Raw genomic sequence first — 25,165 nt, 5'->3', positions numbered from 1 at the left:
CTGGGGGTGCTGAAAAGCCTGGACACATTGCAAGAAAAGGGTGCACTCACTGTTTTTCAGTTATTTGCATGGGTCCACAAAACATTTTTTAATATACCTCCTACAGCCTGCACAAAAAAAGTGCTCTGTTACATGCTCTTGGCTTTAATTGCTCAAATATTAATGTATTTAGTTGTTCAGACGCCTCCACTGAGTTCTGATTTAACCCAGTTGAAGGATGCATACTTTGCCACGTGAAAGCAGACAGGTTTGCTGGATCACTTATGTGTTCCGATTCTTTAATGTTCTTCAGATTTAATATAAATCTAATATTTAGATTTAGTATAATAAACCAACCTCGTGTGTGTCCAGTGTCATCGCCCCAATCCTACTCTATGGAAGGGAAGTATGAGGCCCCACCACCCACCCAGATCAATCAAAATGAGAATCCAGTCAAACAGAAATATTCCACCTGGAATTCTGCAAACACCTCCTCCATGTCCATCAGAGTACCTCAAACAATGCTTGCAGAGCTGAGCTGAGTAGATTCCCATTACTGAGATACAGAAGAGAGTGCTTTGTATTGGACACACCTGCAGAGGGCAACTGGTATTATTTTAAAAGGAACAATCCATATCCTTCTCAGTTTAGGTTCCCTTTAAGACTGGTAAAGAAAGTTATAACCTGTTAAAATATGTTTACCAAAAAGCAGGTAGAAGTCATACCCAGGCTTTTGAGTGGCACATATGTCTGCTTTCCCATTTCTTCTAGAAACAGTGTTGGACTGGGAGGTGGAAAAACTGAGGAAATCCACCTGCTGGCCAAGCATAAGAAACCCTGTGTTATCACTCCTAATAGAAACCTTCAGCAAGTCTTCACTGTGAGCAGCAACACCTGATTACTACTGCTTGGCCAGCAAGTGGATTTCATCAGGTTTTCCAGCTACCAGTCCAACATTGTCTAGAAATACTACTCTCCATATTATTTGCCTAGCCCCAACCCTCCTATTTAACTCCTGTCTTTACCCGTGTCTTACCCTACCTAGCCTTATTGGTGCATAGTCCTAACCATCATTATCAGCGCTGCAGAAAGTATACCCGCGCCAAACTGATGGGTCGTGACATAATTCTGAAGTCATACACACTAGAACAGCTTGCTTCATTTTAGGAATGCTTTATCAACATGCAGTAAAAATAGGAGTCATTTTTACTGCAAAATGAAAATGGTTCTCTAGTATTATGTTAAAGCGTACCTCCTATGTAAAAGACAGAGCCTGCCATGCCAGATTGGGGGTCTCAAAGGTTAATTACTTACCTAATTGTCCATAATTCATTCAGGTTTTCTCCCCCCTTCCCCACCGGAAATGCATCTGTGGCCTAATTGGTGGCTGCCTGGCTGAGAACCGATCCTGTATTAATGAAGACAGAGTCTGGCATGAAAAGCTCTGTCTTTTATACTGGAGGTAGTCTTTCACCACTTCGCATCCAGACCTTGCTTCCACCTTATGGACTAGAGCAGTTTTGACATTTTAGCTATGTCCCTATTTCATCAGCAATAACGTTTTCCCTACTTATGACACCTAAATGAAATATATATAATTTTTTCAAGACTAGCTAGGCTTTGATTGCATGGCATTTTTTCCCTCAAACAATTTTGTTTGCTATGCATTTTAATCGAAAAAAGAGGGAAAATAATTGAAAAAAAACCCACATTATTTCCCAGTTTTACCAACTCCAGTTTAAAAATAAAAAGCACTATTGTAGATTAAAAGACACACATTTTGTTTGGCTATTTCTACTTTTTATCAAAAAACTGAAATTACGTTCCTGTCACAATTTATGATGAAGATATTTGATTCTGAAATAATGCTACAGTGTGTATTTTTCACTAAACTGAGAAAATAAAAGTATTTTATTGGTAAAAATCAATCTTATTGAGAACATATATTCGCTTTCACCAATTATTGTTGCAGCAGATAGTGCCAGAGGTTTTGCACAGGAGCAAGCCCAATCGTGCACAGTTGTGCTTCAGCTACATGACTTATATCTACGTCCTTGTGGCTTAGATGAAGTCACAGAGGACGTAGATATACTGTAGTGGTGGAAAAAGTGGTTAAGCTTAATATGGTAAATAAAGGACCGGAAACTTGACAATATCCTTCTTTATTTCTACAGGAAAAGAATCATTTTCAAGCATGAAAGACAAAAACAAAAAGTATGTTTTATTTAATTGGTAACTTGTTTATGTAAAAAATTGTGTAACATAAATTTCACAGGATAACGGTTGTTCCCACTCAAGTTAACACGTTTCCACCCAGTTTATTATTATTTAGTATGTATATAGCACCAACATTTTCCACAGCGCTGTACAGAATATATTGTCGTGTCACTTAACTGTTCCTCAGAGAGGCTCACAATCTAATCCCTACCATAGTCAGACTCATACATCCATCATAGTCTAAGGTCAATTTTAGGGTGAAGCCAATTAACGTATCTGTATGTTTTTGGGGTATGGGAGGAAACCGAAGTGCCCAGAGGAAACCCACACAGAAAACATACAAACTCTGTGCAGATAGTATCCTGGTTGCAATTTATTGTATTACGCATGTTTGAAAGTCCAAAAGCAGATGTCCCCAACATATGTGTCTAATCAGTGTTTTGAATAGGCCTGCTCTAAAATGCAGAGAAATGCAGTGGCTGATGCATAGCAGTGTTATTGCATAGCCTGCTGCAGCTCATAGTGGGGACAGCCCTCACAGAGGCGCATGCAGGACCATACATATAGTCTACACAGAATTTAAAGGACACCTGAACTGAGAGGGATAAATGGGGATGGCCATATTTCTTTTCTTTAAAACAATACCAGTTTCCCAGCATTCCTGCTGATCACTGGCTGCATTAGTATCTGAATGATATACCTAACAAGCATGTGGTTGATCCAGTCATACACCAGTCAGAAACATCTGATCTGCCTGCTTGTTCAGGGACTGGATATGGTTAAAAGTAATAGCCACAAAACCGATTGCAGTAAGCTTACAGAGGTGGGGAGGGGAGGGACGCAGGCGGGGAGCCGTGATATAGAGGAGGTGGGGGAGTGGCGGTGACAGACAGCATTCAGGTAAACAGCCAGCTAGCGACAAGCTGCATGTCGCTCGCATAGCTGTTTTTTTTTTTATGGGGGACAGCAGAGAGCAGGGGGGCTGGTGATTGTATGCAGAACCAGCCTCTGTGTCCTAATAGGATTCTTCAAACCCACCTGGGGTTCTCTTCAAAGAAAACCTGTACTGAAAAAAACTTCCCTTCAAGAGTACTCACCTCAGTAGGGGGAAGCCTCTGGACCCTATCGAGGCTTCCCCCGTCCTCCTGTGTCCCACGGCGGTCTCGCTGCAGCCCCCAGAACGCACAGGCGACAAATCCGACAGCCTGAGCAATATTTACCTTTTCGGGCTCCAGCGGGGGCGCTGTTGCGGCTCTTCTGACGGAGATAAGCAAAAATAGCCGATCTCCGTCGGGTCCACTCTACTGCGCAGGCACAGGAGACTTGCGCCTGCGCAGTAGAGCGGCCCAACGGAGATCGGCTATTTTCACCTATCTCCGTGGGAAGAGCGGATACTGCGCCTGCGCTAGAGCCAAAAGGTAAATATTTACATCGTTGCCGCTCCGGGAGGATTTTCTCCACCGCCGTGGGACCGAGGAGGATGGGGGAATAGGATCCGGAGGCTTCCCCACCCAAGGTGAGTACCCCCCGGGGGAGTTTCTTTTTTACAGATTTTCTTTAAGAAGGCAGATGTATATTATACTTTTAACACTCGGTGTAAGCATCCCATAGTGCATAAAATAGCTGTCTTTTTGTAAACACCTGGGTGCACTGTTTGATTCCCTGGAGACTTTTTACTTTGAAAAATATGTAGGTTTCCACCACTAACATTCCTTTTTGTAAATGCTGGACTTGGTTGCTATTCTGACTATCTGGTTTCAGTACACTGTAAACCTAACTACAGATTACCTTTATTTAATATCTTCTTTCTGCTGACAGTTGTTTTACAGTCAGCCGCAAATGGCCCTGGTAAGGTAAATATGCATAGTATTTTCTGTAAAAAAGGGGGTGGGGAAAAAGTTGAAAGTCCCCACAGAGTCTTGTAAAATGACAACTAACAAAATTGGTATACATATAAAAAACACGCACACCATGTAATTTCAAATGCAAAAAGGGTATATTAAGAGACAATGGCTGACAAAATACATGCAAAAAAAGCACAAAAATACATATATATACAAGAGTGTATAACAGTAATCAGCAGACCTAATGAGTACAGCATGCAGACAATGAATTAAGTGCAAAAAAGATGCACACTGAAAAGCAGGAATAGAATGGCAAACTACTGTAGCTGCTAAGAGAAGGTGCTGGCTGATACTGACATCTGAGTCAGAATAGATAGCAAACAGTCCAATACAATACAGAGTGGAAAAACGAGGTACAAAACACCGCTGCATTCCATTCTATTCCTGCTTTTCAGTGTGCATCTTTTTTGCACTTAATTCATTGTCTGCATGCTGTACACATTAGGTCTGCTGATTACTGTTATACACTCTTGTATATATACTGTATGTATTTTTGTGCTTTTTCGCATGTATTTGACTGTACTTTGTCAGCCTATGGGCCTGATTCACAAAGCGGTGCTAACAGTTAGCACCGTGGTGAAAAGCCCTTTATCACGCCTAAACTCTGTTTAGGCATGATAAGTTTAGGTGTGATAAGTTTAGGTGTGATAAGTTTTTAGGTGTGATAAGTTTAAGTACCAACTGGGCTAGCACCGCAGTGCACAGCTGATCAAAAGTTTTGCGCTAGCAAAGTCTGGTGCACTTTTCATAGAGTTTAATGGCGCTGCTTTGCGTGCGGGACTTTGCGTGCGATCTAAACTTATCTAAACTTAGCATGCCTAAACTTATCATGCCTAAACTTATCATGCCTAAACTGAGTTTAGGCATGATAAAAATGGTTATCACGCCTAAAGTCTTTAACTGGGTTATCACCGCTTTGTGAATCGAGCCCTATGTCTCTTAATATACCCTTTTTGCATTTGAAATTACATGGTGTGCGTGTTTTTTATATGTATATAGATTGTTACACTTTACACAGCACCCATTACTAGTATAGCTACTATAATTATCAACTGCATATATGGTGTGCATCCTCATGTGCTTATATTAACTAACAAAATTGGCTAATCACTTTTTTTCAATGATAAGGGACAGGCATAAGAGGGTTAATGTATGGGGGTCATCCGGAAAGTGACATCTCTTTTAATTTATTTAATTAAGGACATCTTTATTTTATTTTGGACACAATAGCCCATATGCAATCAACTTTTTCTCCTGAGTTTTCTCCTTGGTGACATTTTCACACCAGCAAGCAAGAAAATACTCAAAATAATTGTGATAATACCTGTTCACTTACTTTTTGGTACCTTTTCAATGGCAAAGTCTTAAAAAGAGAATATGAAAAATTAACTCCTTGGAGAGAATACAGGAGAAAAAGTTAACTGCATGTGGGCCACTGGCCCTTATTCAATTCACTTTTTCTCCTAAGTTTTGTCCTAGGTGATATTTTCACATCTTATATAAAATAAAATGCCCATTAAGCCACCAGCCAACAAGGAAATACTAGAATGATTTTAACAGTAGTATTTCATTGCAGAGTGCTGAAAAGTTATTTTAAACAGAAGATAACAACATCTACGAAAAAACTTGAATTAAATAAAGGCTGCTGTGCTGTATATTTTGATTATTTGTCCACATAATCACCCACTTTATTAAGCATTTATCATATCATTTTACAAGGTTTTCAATCCCTTTTGTTGTATTAGCATCAAACGCCTAAGAGAGGGTTTAACGATGAGAGGCTTCCTATTAATGCTGCTGTACAAACAGCTACTGGCGTTTTGCTGTTGATGCAGGTAGAGAAGAGATTAACCCATTCGCGTTCCGTCGTTTTCACGTGAGAAATGTTCACCTCCCATTCATTAGTCTATAACTTTATCACTACTTATCACAATGAACTGATCTATATCTTGTTTTTTCCGCCACCAATTAGGCTTTCTTTGGAGGGTACATTTTGCTAAGAGCCACTTTACTGTAAATGCATTTTAGCAGGAAGAATAAGAAAAAATGGAAAAATTCATAATTTCTCAGTTTTCAGCCATTATAGTTTTAAAATAATACATTCCTCCATAATTAAAACTCACGTATTGTATTTGCCCATATGTCCCGGTTATTACACCGTTAAAATTATGTCCCTATCACAATGTATGGCGACAATATTTTATTTGGAAATAAAGGTGCATTTTTTCCATTTTGCATCTATCACTATTAACAAGTTTAAAATAAAAAAAATATAGAAATATTTCATCTTTACATTGATATTTAAAAAGTTTAGACCCTTAGGTAAATATTTACATGTTTTTTTTTTTTTATTGTAATGTTTTTTTTTTTTTTATAGTAAACATTTTATTTGGGTAGTTTTGGGAGGGTGGGGGGTAAACAATAGATTTATAATGTAAATGTGTGTTTGAATTTTATTTTTTTTACATTCAGTTGTAGTATTACTTTTTGGCCACAAGATGGCGGCCATGAGTTTGTTTACATGACTTCACTCTAAGCGTAACACACGCTTAGAGTGACGCATCGGGGAGGGAACAGCCAGAAAAAGCACAGCTTCCGAGAGAAGCTGTCGCTTTTTCAGCGGGGGAGAGGAATCAGTGATCGGGCACCATAGCCCGATATATTGATTCCGTGGCTACCGAATCCGTGGCTGGGAGTGCGTGTGCACGCGCGCGATCGGCCACGGGAGCGCGCGGTAGCGCGCATGGTTCCTGGACGTAGTTTCTACGTCCAGGAACCAAAATAGGTTAAAGATTCAAGTTAAATTACACTGAAAGTATTCCCTGTGTGGCTGATAAAAGCAAACATCTGTTACTTTGTGGAGGACCCTGGTACATAGGGCACACCAACAAACGCCCATGCTGGCCATGTCTGTCAGAAAAAAATTAATTGTTTTGAGTGATTGTTTATAGGTATCATAAGTCACTGGCTGGTGATGAATATGCAGATCAGGTGTTCTGAATTAATCTTGACTTTATTGCCTGGATGTATTGACATACCAGGTACTACTCATGCAACTACTGAAACCTAGGATAGCCAGTATATTTATCTGTGGCAGTCTGTTTATCTCTGTCAGCATGTGTTTATTTGCATTTTCTTTCTTCTTTATGCAAAATACAACTTTTCAAACAGTTTGTATCATACTTTCAATGCACAGGAATTCTTTGAGAAGAAGAAGCTAAGTTCAAAATTGAAATTGTTAGAATCTTCATCTTCCAAAAACCCAGCCACCAGTTTAGATCTGCTAAATCTTTATATTGTAAACCAAATATCCAGCAAGAAAGAAATGGGTAAGGCAAGACTATTTCATTTCACACATCTAATAAATAGGTAGTGTCATGTAATTGTTGTTGAAAAAGGAGAGTATAGTGTGCAAAAGATCTTCATACCTCATTCTACTTGTTCTACTTAGGCTATAATTCCTATACTGTAGTGCATTGGATTCCTGGCAGGAAGCTGAGGGATGGTGGAGGTCCTGATAAAGTTGAAGCTGCAGTGATCAGGGAACAACAGGGCCCAGGGTGGAGAGAGCAGGGTTGCTAGCAGAGGTGCAGCAGGCTGGGTGGGGGAGAGGGGTGACTCGGAAATCATGATTATTGAAGCAAATATAAAAAAGATGAAATAAGAAAGAAGTATACAGAAGAAGATGATGTCTGAGTGTATAGAGGGAAAAAAAACACATTTTAATGAAGTATACATTTTCATATTTTTTTTAATGGGCAGGGGACAGTAATGTGAGTATGTATTGAGCTAGTAGAACAATATTGATAATTTAGAGTATGCTGTAGATACCTAACCCCCTACCTAATGCTTAACCTTAACGGCCCCATAGGTCCCTAACTCATCAAATTAGTCAAGCATCCAAAAACACACTACTTATTCACCAAATAGTCCCAAAGACGAGCGCATCTGTATTGCGTACATGCAAGTCACAGGTTGCGGATACCAGAGGTTCCGAAGGCTGCTTGAGAGGAGTACTGAAGGCCCAGCAATTCAAATAACTTAAACCGGGATGGCACAGGGATGAAGAGACAGAGCGAGGACCCGGGAAGCTTTATAGTATCCAGAACCTTCCCTCTTAGGCTAGTATCAAACCTGAAATGAGTTTCCTCACTTCAGGTTTTCTTTAAATAGACAGAGGCAGGTGCTGTGGGGCAAAACAAGCAAATATTAACCCTTCGCACCCACAAATTACATGCAGTCAGGCAACTAGGGAAACAGACATACATAAAACCTCCAAAGATGTTGAAAATGAAGATTATAAGTCAATAAAGCACTGCAGTATTTTGCATCGAGCAGGTTCACCAATCATCAAGCTTTCCTCCTTGGAACCAGTCCCTACACTATCCAACACCACTCAGCATACAAGCACACATTTTGACATCATACCTCTATTGGGAGCATACTTGTAGTTTTTAACCTTTACTCAAAGGGTACATATAATTTAATTAATGTTATCAACAAGGGAGCAACAAAACTGTCACTTATACCATTTTTTCTACAATTTTGGAATTGTCATTAGCGGTTTTATTGGGTGTGCAGGAGACTGAACACCCTATATTAGTATACATTGCAAATAATAATGTATATTAGGAGTGGAAACCAAAGGGGTTGCCTCAACCAGAAGTGTGATGTACAGTCATGTGAAAATAATGAACAGCCTATGAAAGCCTGTGTGCTTTTGTAACATTTTGGATATATGGATATTATTATTAATCTCAATTTTAACAATACTGGGTGATTCAAATGATATAACTAAACAAAACTGAAGAAAAGACTCTTCAGATATCTCCTGTAAAATTGGGTGATTCAAATGATATAACCGTATATACTCGGCTATAGGTCGAGAAATTTAGGACTAACTCACTGTATAAAAGTGTGTGTGTGTGTGTGTGGGGGGGGGGGGGGGGGTGGACTTATACACGAGTAGTCTTAAATTTCTCACCCTATAGCCTGGATTGGGGTAAAGGGAGCCGCCACTCTCTCTCCCCCTTACCGCAGTGCAGTGTTGTGTAATGATCATCCCCTCCCCCTCCATTGTTGGCAGTGTTATTTTAAAAGTATCTATCCCCCCTCCATTGGGAGCATTATAGTACATCAACCGCAGCACCGCCGCCCCCCTCCCCCTGCGAGCCGCAGTGGTCAGCGTACCTTCCCTTGTTTAGTTGTATGCACAATGAGCCGGCAGCCTCCATTCATAAATGTAGCGCCGAGCACAGCGTTCTGCCACTCGCTCTCTCTCATTCATGCTGTTCTGCCTTTGTTAGCTTATCTCCGGCTCCTGAAGTCACGTGAGGCGGAGCTACGCTAACACAGGCAGAACAGCGTGAGTGAGAGAGAGCGAGTGTCAGAACGCTGTGCTCGGCGCTAAATATATGAATGGAGGCTGCCGGCTCATTGTGCATACAATTAAACAAGAAAAGGTACGCTGACCACTGCGGCTTGCAAGGGGTGGGGGCGGCGTTGCTGCAGGTGATGTACTTACTATAATGCCCACAATGGAGGGGGATAGTTTAGGTACTTAACATAACACTGCCCACAATGGGCAGTGTTATGTTATCACAACGATGGCCACAATGGAGGAAGGAGGGGGGTAATTCAACAAATTCAACAACACTTGTCACAATGGGGGTGGGATATTTACATAAGACCTGGCCACAATGGAGGGGGGATGATTAAATCACAATAGTGGCCACAATACTGGTCATTCTGAAAGTGGACCTGAACTCTTGCACAGGAAAGAAGAAAACATAGAAAAATGCACCCTGTATGTATTTAGAGAGTTTAGCCTATTTAATTACACCTCATTTGTGTCTATTCACAAGTTGTACTTTGCTCTTTCCCGTGTCACCTGATTGCCATGGCAAAGATGGCAGATAAGCATGTTTGAAAGCACAGGAGGTTAACAATATGTCTGCTTCTATGAATCAGGAAGTAGAAACATTGCAGATTTACTGTAGGATTTGTATCACCTGTAACAAAGAAATGTTTTTTTGTTTAAAGGTTATTATGCTGTTGCATATCTTTTAGAGCAGAGAGGACCTTCTGAGTTCAGGTCTGTTTCAAAAAGGGGAAATAGATACTTGGGGACATGGTATGGCCACAATGATAGGAGGTTGCAGGGGCCTGGATGAGTTTATGGGTGCACGTGGGAGCCAGGAGGGGTTATTGACTATAATACTTTATGCAGTGCAGCCATTAACCCATCCTGATCCCCAAGTACAGCCATTAACTTTGTTGGGTAGACTTATACATGAATAATTGGAAAATTCCAGCTTTTGAGGGTCAAATATTGGGGTCGACTTATACACGGAGTCGACTTGTATCCGAGTATATACGGTAAACAAAACTGAAGAAAAGACTCGTCAGATATCTCCTGTAAAATATAATTTTACAAAAATGCTATTTCTGGTGAGTAATAAATCAGAACACCCCCACATTAAATCCAATTTAAAGGGCACCTGAAACGATAAAAAAGTTACATACTTCAGTAAAGGGAAACGTCTTGATAGTCCTGATGCTTCCCTGGTTTTCTTACACGCCTCCGTTCTACCACTGTGACAGATATTCAGAATTAATGCTAATTATTATGCTAGCAGCCACACTCCTTTCTGTGTACAAGTGCCACCCCACTGCGCAAGTGCAAAGTACGGCCCACACCTGCATGGCTTTTTCCTCCATTTACAAGCAGCTCAGTGCTACTGCCACCTGTGCATAATGGCCTTGATGTACACAGAGGGGAGCATGGCCATGTAGAGTACAAAGGTCCCGGCCGGCAGTGGAGGGGTTATGGACATCGGGGAAGCCTCTGGATCATTCAGATGCGTCTCTCTACAATTTATCTAACTTTTTTTTGACCCTTCAGGATTCCTTTAAAATGGCTTAAATCCTACACAAGTTTATCACATCAGATGCACATGATTAGAATGTGTGTGTGTGTGTGTGTGTGTGTGTGTGTGTGTGTGTGTGTGTGTGTGTGTGTGTGTGTGTGTGTGTGTGTGTGTGTGTGTGTGTGTGTGTTAGATATGTTAGATAGATTAGTGTGTGTTAGGCTGAGACTAAAATCAAGAAAGTTAACAACATCCCTAGGACTCAGCTCCTGGAGTACAAGCAGAGCCAGGAAGAGAGCCGTGTCCCACTGGTAGTAACCTACAACCCACACCTGGAAAACTTAAGAAAGATTGCAAAAGAACTTCATCCTGTTCTACACAAGGATCAGAGACTGAAAAAGATATTCCCTGAACCTCCCCTCCTAGCGTTCCGACAGCCACCCAATCTTAAGCAGATGATAGTGAGGCGTGCCTTAAATAGGCAAGAACAGAATGGACCATTCCCCTGCCGAGGGAAAAAGTGTGGTACCTGTAAACACATCCATTCCACTGACAGGATACTAATACCAGGTACACAACAGGAATACAAAGTACAAGGCACCTTTTCCTGCGACTCATCTAATGTGGTATACGTGATCATGTGTGCAAAATGCCCCAAAGGAATTTATGTGGGAGAAACAAGTCAACCACTGCGTGATCGCATGACACACCACAGATCCACTATTAATAGCAGGAAAAAGGATATTACAAAATATACTGATCTCCCAATGCCAACACACTTTTGTTTACCTGGACACAGTTTAAGCGATTTTCACGTCACTGTATTAATGGGTGGCTTCAAATCGGGAAACATGAGACTAACACAAGAAACTAAGTTTATACATTGGTTTAAAACTGTAGAAGATGGTTTAAACAAGGACTCTAACTTCTTGTGCTGGTAGGATGGGTTTTAAATGCCACAATTCTTTTAATTTTAATTTTTCTATCTTTTCATTCATTTGTGTGCCATATGCTGTGTAAGATGGAATTCACTGTCACTATTCATTTTATTTGCTTTCAGGTGCTGGCTTTAAATGCCACAATTCTCTTAAGCTTAGAATTAATGGTGCATGTAACCAGGCCAGTTACCATTTGAACTCGGAATTTACTATGTCTCCCCATCACCAGAGTCTGCTTTATGTCATGTTGAGGATTCTATTGATCTTATCAATTTAGATAGGATGCCTGGGAAAGCCTCCTCAGTAACAGTTAAGGCATTTAATTACATTTATGTTTGCTAAAGAATGTTTCTCCTCTGTATGTCAGTATATATAAGCTGTGTTTTTCAGTTTTGGTCAGGAACCAGTCCGACGAAGGCTTTTTAAGTCGAAAGCCCACTGTTTATCCATCTCTAAGTTAGCCAATAAATGGTATCATCCTGATTCAAAACTTCTTGTGTGTTAGATAGAGAGAGAGACATAGTTCAACTTATGCTTTTTGCAGTAATGAAAAATAAACACTACATGGAATTGTTTTATTATATTACAACACCATACATAAACTGATGTCATAATATGGAAGAAAAACAAGCAAACAAGGAAAAAAAATGTAAAACCTCTGTCCACTACCAAAATACCAAAAAGAAACAAAAATCCATGGTTGAAAAAGAAAAAAAGCAAAGCATGCTTCCTAGAGACCACCAAGGATAATGCAATCATCCACCAAGTGGTAGTAACTATATATTTCCTTTAGTAAATGACAATCACTGGAATGTTGACGAGCAGTGCTGCTCGGATACCCCTTTTCAAAATCCGAATTGAATTCGCATCCGGATACCCAGAAATCCAATCCGAATCGGATATCCGAGTTCAAATTTTTTTGTATCCGAATCCGATTTGGATATCCGATCCAGTATCAGAGATATCCGCCCGGATTCGGATATCCGGATAGAAAACCAGAAGTGGCCTTTAAATTGCTTCTAAAATGTTTTTTTTAGGGTAAATGAGGCATGTAGCATCATGGGTTTTTTAAAGGGACACACTAATTGATCATGTGGGGACTTAAAATCCCCCCCCCCCCAAAAAATGGCTGTCAATTAACATCAGGACTAGGTTCCAGACAGCGGTCGTGCAGCCAACATTGTGTCCAAAGTCCAACCGCACAACTAGGACAGCACAGTTATCGTCACAGGTAAAACATTAAAAAGGAGAGGTTCCAGGAAGCGGTCGTACTGCTGCAGTTGGGGCCTCCCCACAACTGGGACAGCACAGTTATCATCCCAGACACCTCCAAAAAATTACACAGCAATTGTGTTCAGATAATCACCATGGTGGCACCTAGTGTTGGTACCATGGCACAGGTAAAACATTAAAATTGAGAGGTTCCAGGATGCGGTCGTACTGCCACAGTTGGGGCCTCCCCACAACCGGGACAGCACAGTTATCATCCCAGACCCCTCAAAAAATTACCCAGCAATTGTGTTCAGATAATCACCATGGCACCTAGTGTTGGTACCACGGCTATAAAAAAAATTTGAACCAGGCTTATTACTCAAGACGGAGCCAGGAGGTTGTGGTGGTAAAGTGTGGTAAGGCAGGCATAGTGATTCCCACTCAGCCACTCCATTTCCCCCTCTTGCCAACAACAGGGGTCAGGAACTCACCAATCATCCTGGTTCATTTTCAGAAACGTCAGTCTGTCCACAGACTGGGTGGACAGACAAGACCACTTCTCGGTGACCACGCCACCGGCTGCACTGAAGCACTTTTCTGACAGCACGCTGGAAGGCGGGCAGGACAGCACTTCCATGGGGTACTGCGCCAGCTCGCTCCAGATATCCAGGTGCTTGACCCAGTAATCCAAGGGGTCCACAGGGGTGTCGGTGTCAAGCCCGCTGTAGGACTCCATGTACTCTGCCATCATCCGGGTCAGGTGCTGGTTCTGGCTGCCATGGGGAACAGGGACGCCATCTCTGCTGACATATCATCTTCGGCACCCCCAAGATAACAGTGCTGTCCTCCTCCACCTCTGACTCCAGAGCCTCCTCCTGCTCTCTCCATCCGCGCACCACTGCAGCTGCACTCCGCTGTGCCCCCTCCTTTTCATGGTCAGGGACCTCCAACTCCTCAAACTGCAAGTCCTACTCAACCTCCTCCGCCTGCCGCACAGAGGTGGACTGTGCAGGTGGCTGCTGCTCCTGATGGATCAATGCTGCCTCTCCCACTTCCAGCAGAGCATAGAGGGCCTTGTCCAGCATATACTCGATGGTCACCCACTCACACAGCGACGCACGGTCCCGGATGTCCATGTTGGTGGCCTCCAGGAAGGGTGCCAGCACCAAGCACACCAGCTGCATTTTTCCCCACTCAGCAGTGAGGATGATGTCTGGGAGGAGGGTGGTGCCAGTCCCGGACAAGGTGGCGTCCATGGTGACTTTGGCCAGGTAGTGGTTGACAGCCTGCCTCTGTTCAACCAGATGCTCCAACATGGCCAGGGTGGAGTTCCATTGTGTTGCAACATCAATAATCATCGGGTGCCATTGGAGGTTCAGCTCCAGCTGCATGGCTTCTAGGGATGCTGTGGCACCACCTGAGCGGTGAAAATGACCCATGGTTCGCCTTGCCGCTCCCAAAAGAGTGTCCATCCCCTGGTAGGTACGCAAGAATTTCTGCACCACCAGGTTCAGGACGTGGGCCAGACAGGGGATGTGGGTGAGGTTTCCCTGGTGGATGGCGGCAACCAGGTTGGCCACATTGTATGCCACCACCTCTCCGACTTTCAGGCCTCTGGGGGTCAGCCAACTCTCCTCCTGCTCTCGGAGTTTGGCCAGGACATGGTCTGCCGTCAGTCTGTTCTTCCCCAGGCTGACCATCTCCAGCAGCCCTTGGCAGTGGTGGGCCTTCACGCTGCTGCTGAGGCGGGGGTGTTTGGCAGCGGGTTTGCCGGAGGATGGAACCGGATCAGAGCTGGAACCTGCTGCACTTCCCCTGACCCTGCTGCGGGGTGGCACCACCCACTGGGGTGATAATGCTGCTGCTGCTGTGCCCTATGCTGCTGTCCCCTCCTCACCCACTTCCACCAAACTGACCCAGTGTGTGGTGAAGGACAGTTAGCGGCCTGTCCTGAACAAGCTGCTCCATGAGTCCATTGTCACATGGACCCGCTCACCCACCGCATGGTCAAGCCCACGTTCCACGTTGGCCTTTACAAACTGGCGCAGTGCTGGGATGGCCGTGCGTGCGAATTAGTGCCGGCTGGGGATTGGCCAATCCAGCGCTGTGCACTGCAGGAGCCCACACATCTGGCTCCCCTCCTGCACAAACTAGTATGGGACGAGCTGGGAGGACATGGCCCGTGTAAGCAAGCCGTTCAGCTGGCGTATGTGACGGCTGCTGTGAGGCTGAGACCTGACCACGAAGGACTCGCTCAGCAGGGTCTGGTGGCATTTTTGACTTGTCGAAGAGGGAGCAGAGGAGACCACTGAGGAGGACTGGCTGCCTGAACAGGCCTCAGTGTCGGCAGGAGTGGCAAAGGGGGTTATGGTGCTCCGACCACTGCAAGGGCCAGCACCAGCTTTCTTCAGCCTCTTGAATCTTTCGTGCTCATGTTTGTGCTTTTTGGCCAGATGGTTTATGAAGCTGGAGGTGCCATAGTTGGAGGGGTTACACCCTCTGCTCAGCTTCACATGGCACACAGTACAAGTCACAAACTTGCTTTCCGGTGAGGGCAGATGAAAAAACTGCCAGATTGGGGATTGCAATTTTCCCTTACGCCCAGAATGGGATGCTGCTGCTGATTTTCTCCCTGTGGTGGTTGGGGCCTGGGGTTGAGTGGTGCGGCTGGTGGTAGTAGTGGCAGATGAAGCAGCAGGCTGTGGGTCACGCATTCCATGCCCACTGCTGCTCCTGCGAAAATGTCAGCGATGCTGATCCTCCGTGCCAGACCCACTGACGCATCCCCCTCCTGTGGATGGTAGTCCTGGTCCTTCATCTCGTCATCAACATTGTACTCCCCCTCCTCGAACAACTGCTGGGATGATGAGCCCGCCCCAAACTCCTCTTCTGCTGACACATCATGGATGGACTCCCCCCCAACAACCACCGTCACCATCTCAGACTCTTTCACAAAGTCCAATGCGCCCAGAATTTCTTTTGTAGGGATGGTGGTGGCCTGCTCGTCATACACCATCAGCTGCATCACAGGCGCGGCGTCTTTCTCCTCCAACTTGCGCCGCTGACCATGCTTGAAAATGCCCGCTGCACGCTGCTGCATTTCTGCAGCGTGACTCCCCCTAACAGCTGGACGGCCAGTGGCTAGTGGCAGAATGGAGACTGACGCGGCAGAACTGCTGATGCAGGCCGCAATGTTGCTAGTGCTACCTCTCCTATTGGCCTTGCTGACCCTCCCCCCAGCTGCCAGTGCCAGACATAGTAAAAGATAATGTGTTGATGTCACAGATGATGTGGGGTACTTGTACTTTATTAATATGGGGACTGGATAAAATCAGCACTGAGTGATAGACAGCAGAGAAGAAGAAGACACACTGACACTGCTCAGCAGAACACCAGCACTGCAATAATCTGTAGTAGGTACACAGTGACGGTACTACTCTCTCTAACAACTAACTAGCACTGCAGTAACTACACAATAACACAGTAATCCTACCTATACTGTAGCTAGCTAAGGCTAATAGCAGGGCAGACAGCAGCAGAAGGCCTGGACTGTGCATAGCACACACACAGGACCTAACTAGCAGATGCTGCAGCTGAAAGTCTGACTGACTGACACTGACAAATTACACAAGCTAGTAGCTAACTATAACACAATATAACAGTAGTGTAGTGAAGGTGTTTCCACTCAAAAACACTGGGTTTAACAGTGTAATAATGCACTTGCTTAGCCAAACAGCACTGGAGATGTCTCTCAGTGTGCAGTCACAAGCAAGGACGATTTTCTCATCATGGCCGCCGCTTTATATACAGGAGGGGCTGGCCAGGGTTCCCCTCTGTGATTGGTTGCTTGGGCTTAGGCTGGGAGCCCTCTGATTGGCTCAGTTACATCATGGACGTCAGCTCCATGGTTACAGTACCCAGATTCGGATATCCGACCAGATTCCGTATTTCAGATCGATATCCGCATTAACTCGGATAATGCTATTTAGATTTGGACCGGGTATCTGGAATTCAAATCCGATTCGGATAGTGGAAAAAGTTGGGATTATCTGGGTAACTCGGATATCCGAATATTGGATGAGCAGCACTGTTGACGAGATCTATTTCATTTACTTAGTGAGTCACTGAACAACTATGCAGGACAGCCAACACTGCTGGGTGCATATTTTTTCAGGGCAAGGCTAATAAAGTAGTGAAATAAGGACAAAGATGGCTGCCTCAGAGCTTGAATTTCTGATAATTACCAACACCTTTAATTGAACCTGACATCTTTGTGTTTAGATAAGAAGCCTCAGCATGTAAATATGAGCAAGACAGCTTTAGTACATGGGAATGATAATGCCACATTGCCAATGTCACCTATCACCATACCTTCCAAGTTGTGTTTGGATGATTCTGAAATTGTGTAAGTAAAAAAAAAATTACAGTATATACCTTAAAAAAAATATATATAAATGTACTGTATATACTGTATAATGTAATTTTATGCTGAACTCTAGACAACCATGTTATTACCTCAGTAATGCTGTGGTTCTGTAAAAAAAATCTAGAGCCACTTGTCACAGTTATTCCTGTCAGATGAAAGACTCCTGTTGGTCCCAGGGCTGGTAAGTTCATGAAGCCACTTTTTGTATGCTTGTGGAGCTAAGCAGAGTTGTATGATGTCACCACATATAGTTATTAAAATCATTCTGAAAGTCATGGAAACTTAATTTAACCACTTAAGGACCGCTGACAGCCGATCGGCAGACGCAGCGGCTGGGCCCAAAGGGCCGCTGTCAGCCAATCGGCGGACCAGCGGGGGGGCATGACTATGCGGCGATGGCGTCACTGGTGACGCGATCTGCCGCTGGTGATAGGCTCCCCCCACCCGCCGCTCTAACCCGCCGGCTGTTCGGAAGCGCCTGCAGGTTATTAACCCCTCGATCGCCGCATACAAAGCGTATAATATGCTTTGTAATGTATACAAAGTGTATTATACAGGCTGCCTCCTGCCCTGGTGGTCCCAGTGATTGAGGGACCACCAGGGCAGGCTGCAGCCACCCTAGTCTGCACCCAAACACACTGATCTGGCCCCCCTGCCCTCTGATCGCCCCCAGCACCCCTCAGACCCCCCCTGCCCACCCCCAGACCCCTGTTTGCACCCAATCACCCCTCTAATCACCCATCAATCACTCCCTGTCACTATCTGTCAATGCTGTTTTTCAGATCAGGTCCTAAACTGCCCCCTGGGGGCTCCTGATCACCCCCCCCCCCCCCCTGAGACCCCCCCACCCCTGTGTACTGTATACATCTATCCTCCCCTGTACTCACCCACTGATCACCTGTCAGTCACCTGTCAATCACCCATCAATCACCCCTGTCACTGCCACCCATCAGATCAGACCCTAACCTACCTCTTGTGGGCATCTGATCACCCACCCACAACATCAGATCGCCCGCAGACCCACCCTCAGATCACCTCCAAAGTGCATTGTTTACATCGGTTCTCCCTTCTAAATCACCCACTGATCACCCATCAATCACCCCCTGTCATTTCTACCCATCAGATCAGACCCTACTGTGCCGCTTGGTCACCCAATTACATGCCCACACCCTCAGAACGCCCTCCCCCCCCATGTACTGTATACATCCATTCTCCCCTGTATTCACCCACTGATCACCTGTCAATCACCCCCTGTCACTGCCACCCATCAGATCAGAAACTAACCTGCCTCTTACGGGCATCTGATCACCCACCCACACCATTAGATTGCCCGCAGACCCACCCTCAGATCACCTCCAGAGTGCATTGTTTACATCTGTTCTCCCTTCTAATCACCCACTGATCACCCATCAATCACCCCCTGTCATCTCTACCCATCAGATCAGTCCCCTATCTGCCCCTTGGGCACCCAATCACCCGCCCACACCCTCAAAACGCCCTCAAACCCCAGCCCTGATCACCTTGCCAGTGCATTGCTTGCATCTATTCCCTCCTCTAATCACACCTTGAGATACCCATCAATCACCTCCTGTCACCACCTGTCACTTCTTAGCACACCTACCCATCAGATCAGGCCCTAATTTGCCCCGTGTGGGTTTCTGATCACTCGGCCAAACCCCCAGATCCCCCTCAGACCCCCTTCCGATCACCTCCCCAGTGCATTGGTTGCATCTATTCTCCCCTCTAATCACCCCCTAAGACACCCATCAATCACCTCCTGTCACCCCCCTAGCACTTCTATCCATCAGATAAGGCCCTAATCTGCCCCCTGCGGTCTTCTGATCACCTGGCCAAACCCTCCCCCGCCCCACCACAGTGACAGAATTTTCTTTTTTCTGATCACTGCTGGTCTCTACGACTTAATTGTGGCTGAGACCAACCGGTATGCCACACAGTACGCAACCGCCAATCCAAGAGGCTACCACACCTAGCCTTTTCAGTGGAAACCACTCCAAGTTTCCATACGTAACATTTTTTGGGGCCTTCTCCTTAACATGGGTCTAGTCAAAAAGACTGTATTGCGGTCTTATTGGTCTACGCACCCAATACATCACATGCCCATGTTCTCTGCTGCCATGTCCAGGTCACGATTTGAGAACATCCTGCGCTTCCTGCACTTCAGTGCCAATACAACCTGTTATGTCACTGCTTATGACCGGTTCCACAAAATTTGGCCCCTCATAGACCACCCGTCATCAAAATTTGCAGATGCTTATACCCCTGAACAGTAATTTTGAGGCATTAGGTTTCCAGACTACTCTTCACGGTTTTGGGCCCCTAAAATGCCAGAGCAGTAAAGGAACCCCGCCAAGTGACCCCATTTTAGAAAGAAGACACCCTAAGGTATTCCGTTAGGTGTAAGATTAGTTCATAGAAGATTTAATTTTTTTCACAAGTTAGTTGAAAATGATTCGGTGAAAAAAAAACCAATAAAAATCAATTTACGCTAACGTGTGACAAAAAAATTGTGGGGTTCCTATACTGCCCTGGCATTTTAGGGGCCCTAAACCGTGAGGAGTAGTCTAGAAAACAAATGCCTCAAAATGACCCGTGAATGACGTTGGGCCCCTTAGCGCACCTAGGCTGCAAAAAAGTGTCACATGTGGTATCGCCGTACTCAGGAGAAGTAGTATAATGTGTTTTGGGGTGTATTTTTACACATACCCATGCTGGGTGGGAGAAATATCTCTGTAAATGACAATTTTTTGATTTTTTTTTTACACACAATTGTCCATTTACAGAGATATTTCTCCCACCCAGCATGGGTATGTGTAAAAATACACCCCAAAACACATTTTGCTACTTCTCCTGAGTACGGCGATACCACATGTGTAACACTTTTTTGCAGCCTAGGTGCGCTAAGGGGCCCAACGTCCTATTCACAGGTCATTTTGAGGCATTTGGTTTCTAGACTACTCCTCACGGTTTAGGGCCCCTAAAATGCCAGGGCAGTATATGAACCCCACAAGTGACACCATTTTAGAAAGAAGACACCCCAAGGTATTCCATTAGTAGTATGGTGAGTTCATAGAAGATTTTATTTTTTGTCATAAGTTAGTGAAAAATTACACTTTGTGAAAAAAAATTAAAAAAAAAAAACAATTTCCGCTAACTTCTGACAAAAAATAAACTCTTCTATGAACTCACCATACTACTAACTGAATACCTTGGGGTGTCTTCTTTCTAAAATGGGGTAATTTGTGGGGTTCCTATACTGCCCTGGCATTTTAGGGGCCCTAAAGCGTGAGGAGTAGTCTTGAAATGAAATGCCTCAAAATGACCTGTGAAATTCTAAAGGTACTCATAGGACGTTGGGCCCCTTAGCGCACCAAGGCTGCAAAAAAGTGTCACACGTGGTATTTAGAGATGTCCCGAATGGTTCCAGGCGAACTTCGGTGATTCGCGTTCGCCTACCAAACGCGAACTTTTTCGGAGGTTCGATTCGCCTCATAATGCTCTATGGAGCAAAACTTTGACCCTCTCCATCACAGTCAGCAGACACATTATTGCCAATCAGACTGCACTCACTGGTGGAGCCCCCCCCTTATACAAGGCAAGGTCCTTGAGCCATTTGATTCACTCATCTGCCTATACTAATTAGTTAAGGGACAGCTTCTACACACTCTGCTAGGGAGATTTTAATTGGGCTCTTGTGGGCTCCTCCCTCCTCCCCTCCTACTTATTTCCTCCTACCGGAGGGAGGAGGGTCTCATCTGCCAGAGAATTATATTATTTCAAAAGCCAGTTTACATACCATAGCTGAGAATTGAACCCAGGTGTCACTGTGTGGTGGGCAAGTACCTTAACCACTGTACCACAACAGTACTAACTGAAGCTGGTCTAGCATTTACCATTTATGCTCAATGCAAGAGAAAAAATAGACAAGATAGTAGCATTAGGAAGACTTGCCTAAGGTCTCCTACTGAATAGGTGCTGGCTTACTGAACAGACAGAGACGAGATTCGAACTCTGGTCTCCTGTGTCAGAGGCAGAGCCCTTAACCATTACACCATGCAGCCACTGCTTACAGATATGTAGCCAGACATGGCCTTGTATTTTGTGTTCAACAGTTGTCAAGAGAAAAATTAGACAAAATAGCAGTGTTAGGAAGACTTGCCTAAGGTCTCCTACTGAGTAGGTGCTGGCTTACTGAACAGACAGAGATGAGATTCAAACCCTGGTCTCCTGTGTCAGAGGCATAGCCCTTAACCATTACACCATGCAGCCACTGCTTGCAGATATGTAGCCAGACATGGCCTTGTATTTTGTGTTCAACAGTTGTCAAGAGAAAAATTAGACAAGATAGCAGTGTTAAGAAGACTTGCCTAAGGTCTCCTATTGAATTGGTGCTGGCTTACTGAACAGACAGAGACGAGATTCGAACCCTGGTCTCCTGTGTCAGAGACAGAGCCCTTAACCATTACACAGCCACTGCTGCATGGTGTAATTGTTAAGAGCTCTGCCTCTGACACAGAAGACCAGAGTTCGAATCTCGTCTCTGTCTGTTCAGTAAGCCAGCACCTATTCAGTAGGAGACCTTAGGCAAGTCTTCCTAACACTGCTATCTTGTCTAATTTTTCTCTTGACAACTGTTGAACACAAAATACAAGGCCATGTCTGGCTACATATCTGTAAGCAGTGGCTGCATTGTGTAATGGTTAAGGGCTCTGCCTCTGACACAGGAGACTAGAGTTTGAATCTCGTCTCTGTCTGTTCAGTAAGCCAGCACCTATTCAGTAGGAGACCTTAGGCAAGTCTTCCTAATGCTGCTATCTTGTCTAATTTTTCTTTTGGATTGAGCATAAATGGTAAATGCTAGGCCAGCTTCAGTTAGTACTGTTGTGGTACAGCGGTTAAGGTACTTGCCCACCACACAGTGTGACCTGGGTTCAATTCTCAGCTATGGTATGTAAACTGGCTTTTGGAATAATATAATTCTCTGGCAGATGAGACCCTCCTCCCTCCGGTAGGAGGGAATAGGTAGAAGGTGTGGAGGGTGCCCTAAAATAGGGGTTTGTGTGAAACCTAGATGTTAGCCTGGGACATTTGATGTGTATTTCACTCAATTATGTCTGCCTCCAGGTATTAGAGCCTTTAAAACATGTTTTCTATCATTTTTCTAGGCGTTAGAATTTTTTTTATTTTTCAAAGTTCGCCTCTCTCTCTCATCTCTAGAGGAATTGCCTTACTCAGGAGAAGTAGTATAATGTGTTTTGGGGTGTATTTTTACACATACCCATGCTGGGTGGGAGAAATATCTCTGTAAATCGACAATTGTGTGTAAAAAAAAAAAAAAAAAAATGTCATTTACAGAGATATTTCTCCCACCCAGCATGGGTATGTGTAAAAATACACCCCAAAACACATTATACTACTTCTCTTGAGTACGGCGATACCACATATCTGACCCCTTTTTGCAGCCTAGGTGCGCTAAGGGGCAGCTATAGTTATTTGTGTGCTGGGCACTGTACATACACATGTCTATCTCATCATGTCACTTCGGGTATCCTTTAACCACTTGCCGACCGCCCACTACCTATGGGCGTCGGCAAAGTGGCACCCCCCGGAACACGTAGCGAAGATCGGCGGCGGCACCTGGGGGAATCAAATAGCCAGGGATCACGCGCATAGATGTTTGTTAACCACCAATCTGCCGCATGGAATACATATAATACACTTTGTAATGTATACAAAGTGTATTATACAGGCTGCCTCCTGCCCTGGTGGTCCCAGTGATCGAGGGACCACCAAGGGAGGTTGCAGCTGTGCATATAGTCACACACACATACACACTCATTCTGCCCCCTGATCGCCCACAGACCCCCCCTGATCACCCCCTCAGACCACTGTTTGCACCCAATATTCTATTCTCCCCTGTAATCACCCACTGATCACCTGTCAATCACCCATCAATCACCCCCTGTCACTGCCACCCATAAGATCAGACCCTAACCTGCCCCTTGGGGGCACCTGATCACCCATCCACACCCTCAGATCACCCGCACACCCGCCCTCAGATCACCTCCATTGCAGTGCATTGTTTACATCTGTTCTCCCCTCTACTCACCCACTGATCACCCATCAATCACCTCGTCACTGCTACCCATCAGATCAGACCCTAATCTGCCCCTTGCGGGCACCCAAACACCCGCCCACACCCTCAGATCCCCCCCCCCCAGATTACCTCCCCAGTGCATTATTTACATCTGTTCTCCCCTCTAATCACCCACTGATCACCCATCAATCACCCCCTGTCACTGCTATCATCAGATCAGACCCTAATCTGCCCTTTACGGGTACCCAGTTACCTGCACACACCCTCAGATCGCCCTCAGACCCCCCTGATCACCTCCACAGTGCATTGCTTGCATCTATTCCCCCCTCTAATCACACCCTGAGACACCCATCAATCACCTTCGGTCACCCCCTAGCACACCTAACCATCAGATCAGGCCCTAATTTGCCCCCGTGTGGGCTCCTGATCACTCGGCCAATCCCTCAGATCCCCCTCAAACCCCATTCCGATCACCTCCCCAGTGCATTGATTGCATCTGTTCTCCCCTCTAATCACCCCCTGAGACACCGATCAGTCACCTTCTGTCACCACCTGTAACCCCCAGCACTCCTACCCAGGGGCATAGCAATAGGCCCTGCAGTGCCTGGGGCCCGCTCGGGGCCGTTTTTTGGGGGCTGGAGGGGTGGCAGCATGAGGGGAAAGCCTTGCCCACAGTCGGCGGGGAGAGGGGAAGTTCCCCCCTCTCCCTCACCTCGGGGCTCTCCCCTCTGCGCCCCCCTCCAGCTAGTGAATGTGTGTGGGCAGCGGGCAGCAGCGGCGGCAGGATACATACCTTCTTCCTTGCGTTCCATCGCCGCCTTCTCGCTCTAGCGGCTGACGTTCCTTGCGTTCCAGCCGCTAGAGCGAGAAGGCGGCGATGGAACGCAAGGAAGAAGGTATGTATCCCGCCGCCGCTGCAGCCCGCTGCCCGCTGCCCACACACATTCACTAGCTGGAGGGGGGCGCAGAGGGGTGAGCCCCGAGGTGAGGGAGAGGGGGGGAACTTCCCCTCTCCCCGCCGACTGTGGACAAGGCTTTCCCCTCATGCTGTCACCCCTCCAGCACCCAAAAACCGGCCACGAGCGGGCCCCGATTTTCAGGTGTCTGATGCCCACATTACGATTTTCAGGTGTCTGCTGCCCATATTATGATTTTCTGGTGTCTGCTGCCCACATTACGATTTTCAGGTGCCTGCTGCCCACATTACGATTTTCAGGTGTCTGCTGCCCACATTATGATTTTCTGGTGTCTGCTGCCCACATTGCGATTTTCTGGTGTCTGCTGCCCACATTGCGATTTTCTGGTGTCTGCTGCCCACATTGCGATTTTCTGGTGTCTGCTGCCCACATTGCGATTTTCTGGTGTCTGCTGCCCACATTACGATTTTCTGGTGTCTGCTGCCCACATTGCGATTTTCAGGTGTCTGCTGCCCACATTGCGATTTTCAGGTGTCTGCTGCCCACATTACGATTTTCAGGTGTCTGCTGCCCACATTACGATTTTCA

The 25,165-nt window shown here is 45.3% G+C and overlaps 1 protein-coding gene across 2 annotated transcripts in view; it reads left to right on the top strand.

Moving 5' to 3' along the window:
• The window catches only part of REDIC1 (regulator of DNA class I crossover intermediates 1), a 52,193-nt gene that overhangs the window by 16,548 nt on the left and 10,480 nt on the right, over window positions 1-25,165 (top strand). For both annotated transcript variants that reach the window (XM_068272689.1, XM_068272690.1), the window contains exons 2-4: window positions 2,154-2,193; window positions 7,297-7,429; window positions 17,401-17,524. In XM_068272689.1, the coding sequence (XP_068128790.1) occupies window positions 2,154-2,193; window positions 7,297-7,429; window positions 17,401-17,524 (297 nt within the window). The remainder of the gene's footprint in view (window positions 1-2,153; window positions 2,194-7,296; window positions 7,430-17,400; window positions 17,525-25,165) is intronic.

This window comes from Hyperolius riggenbachi, chromosome 3, assembly GCF_040937935.1.
Source record: "Hyperolius riggenbachi isolate aHypRig1 chromosome 3, aHypRig1.pri, whole genome shotgun sequence".
In the NCBI taxonomy this organism is placed as follows: domain Eukaryota; kingdom Metazoa; phylum Chordata; class Amphibia; order Anura; family Hyperoliidae; genus Hyperolius; species Hyperolius riggenbachi.
This window is presented reverse-complemented; position numbering and strand designations above follow the sequence as displayed.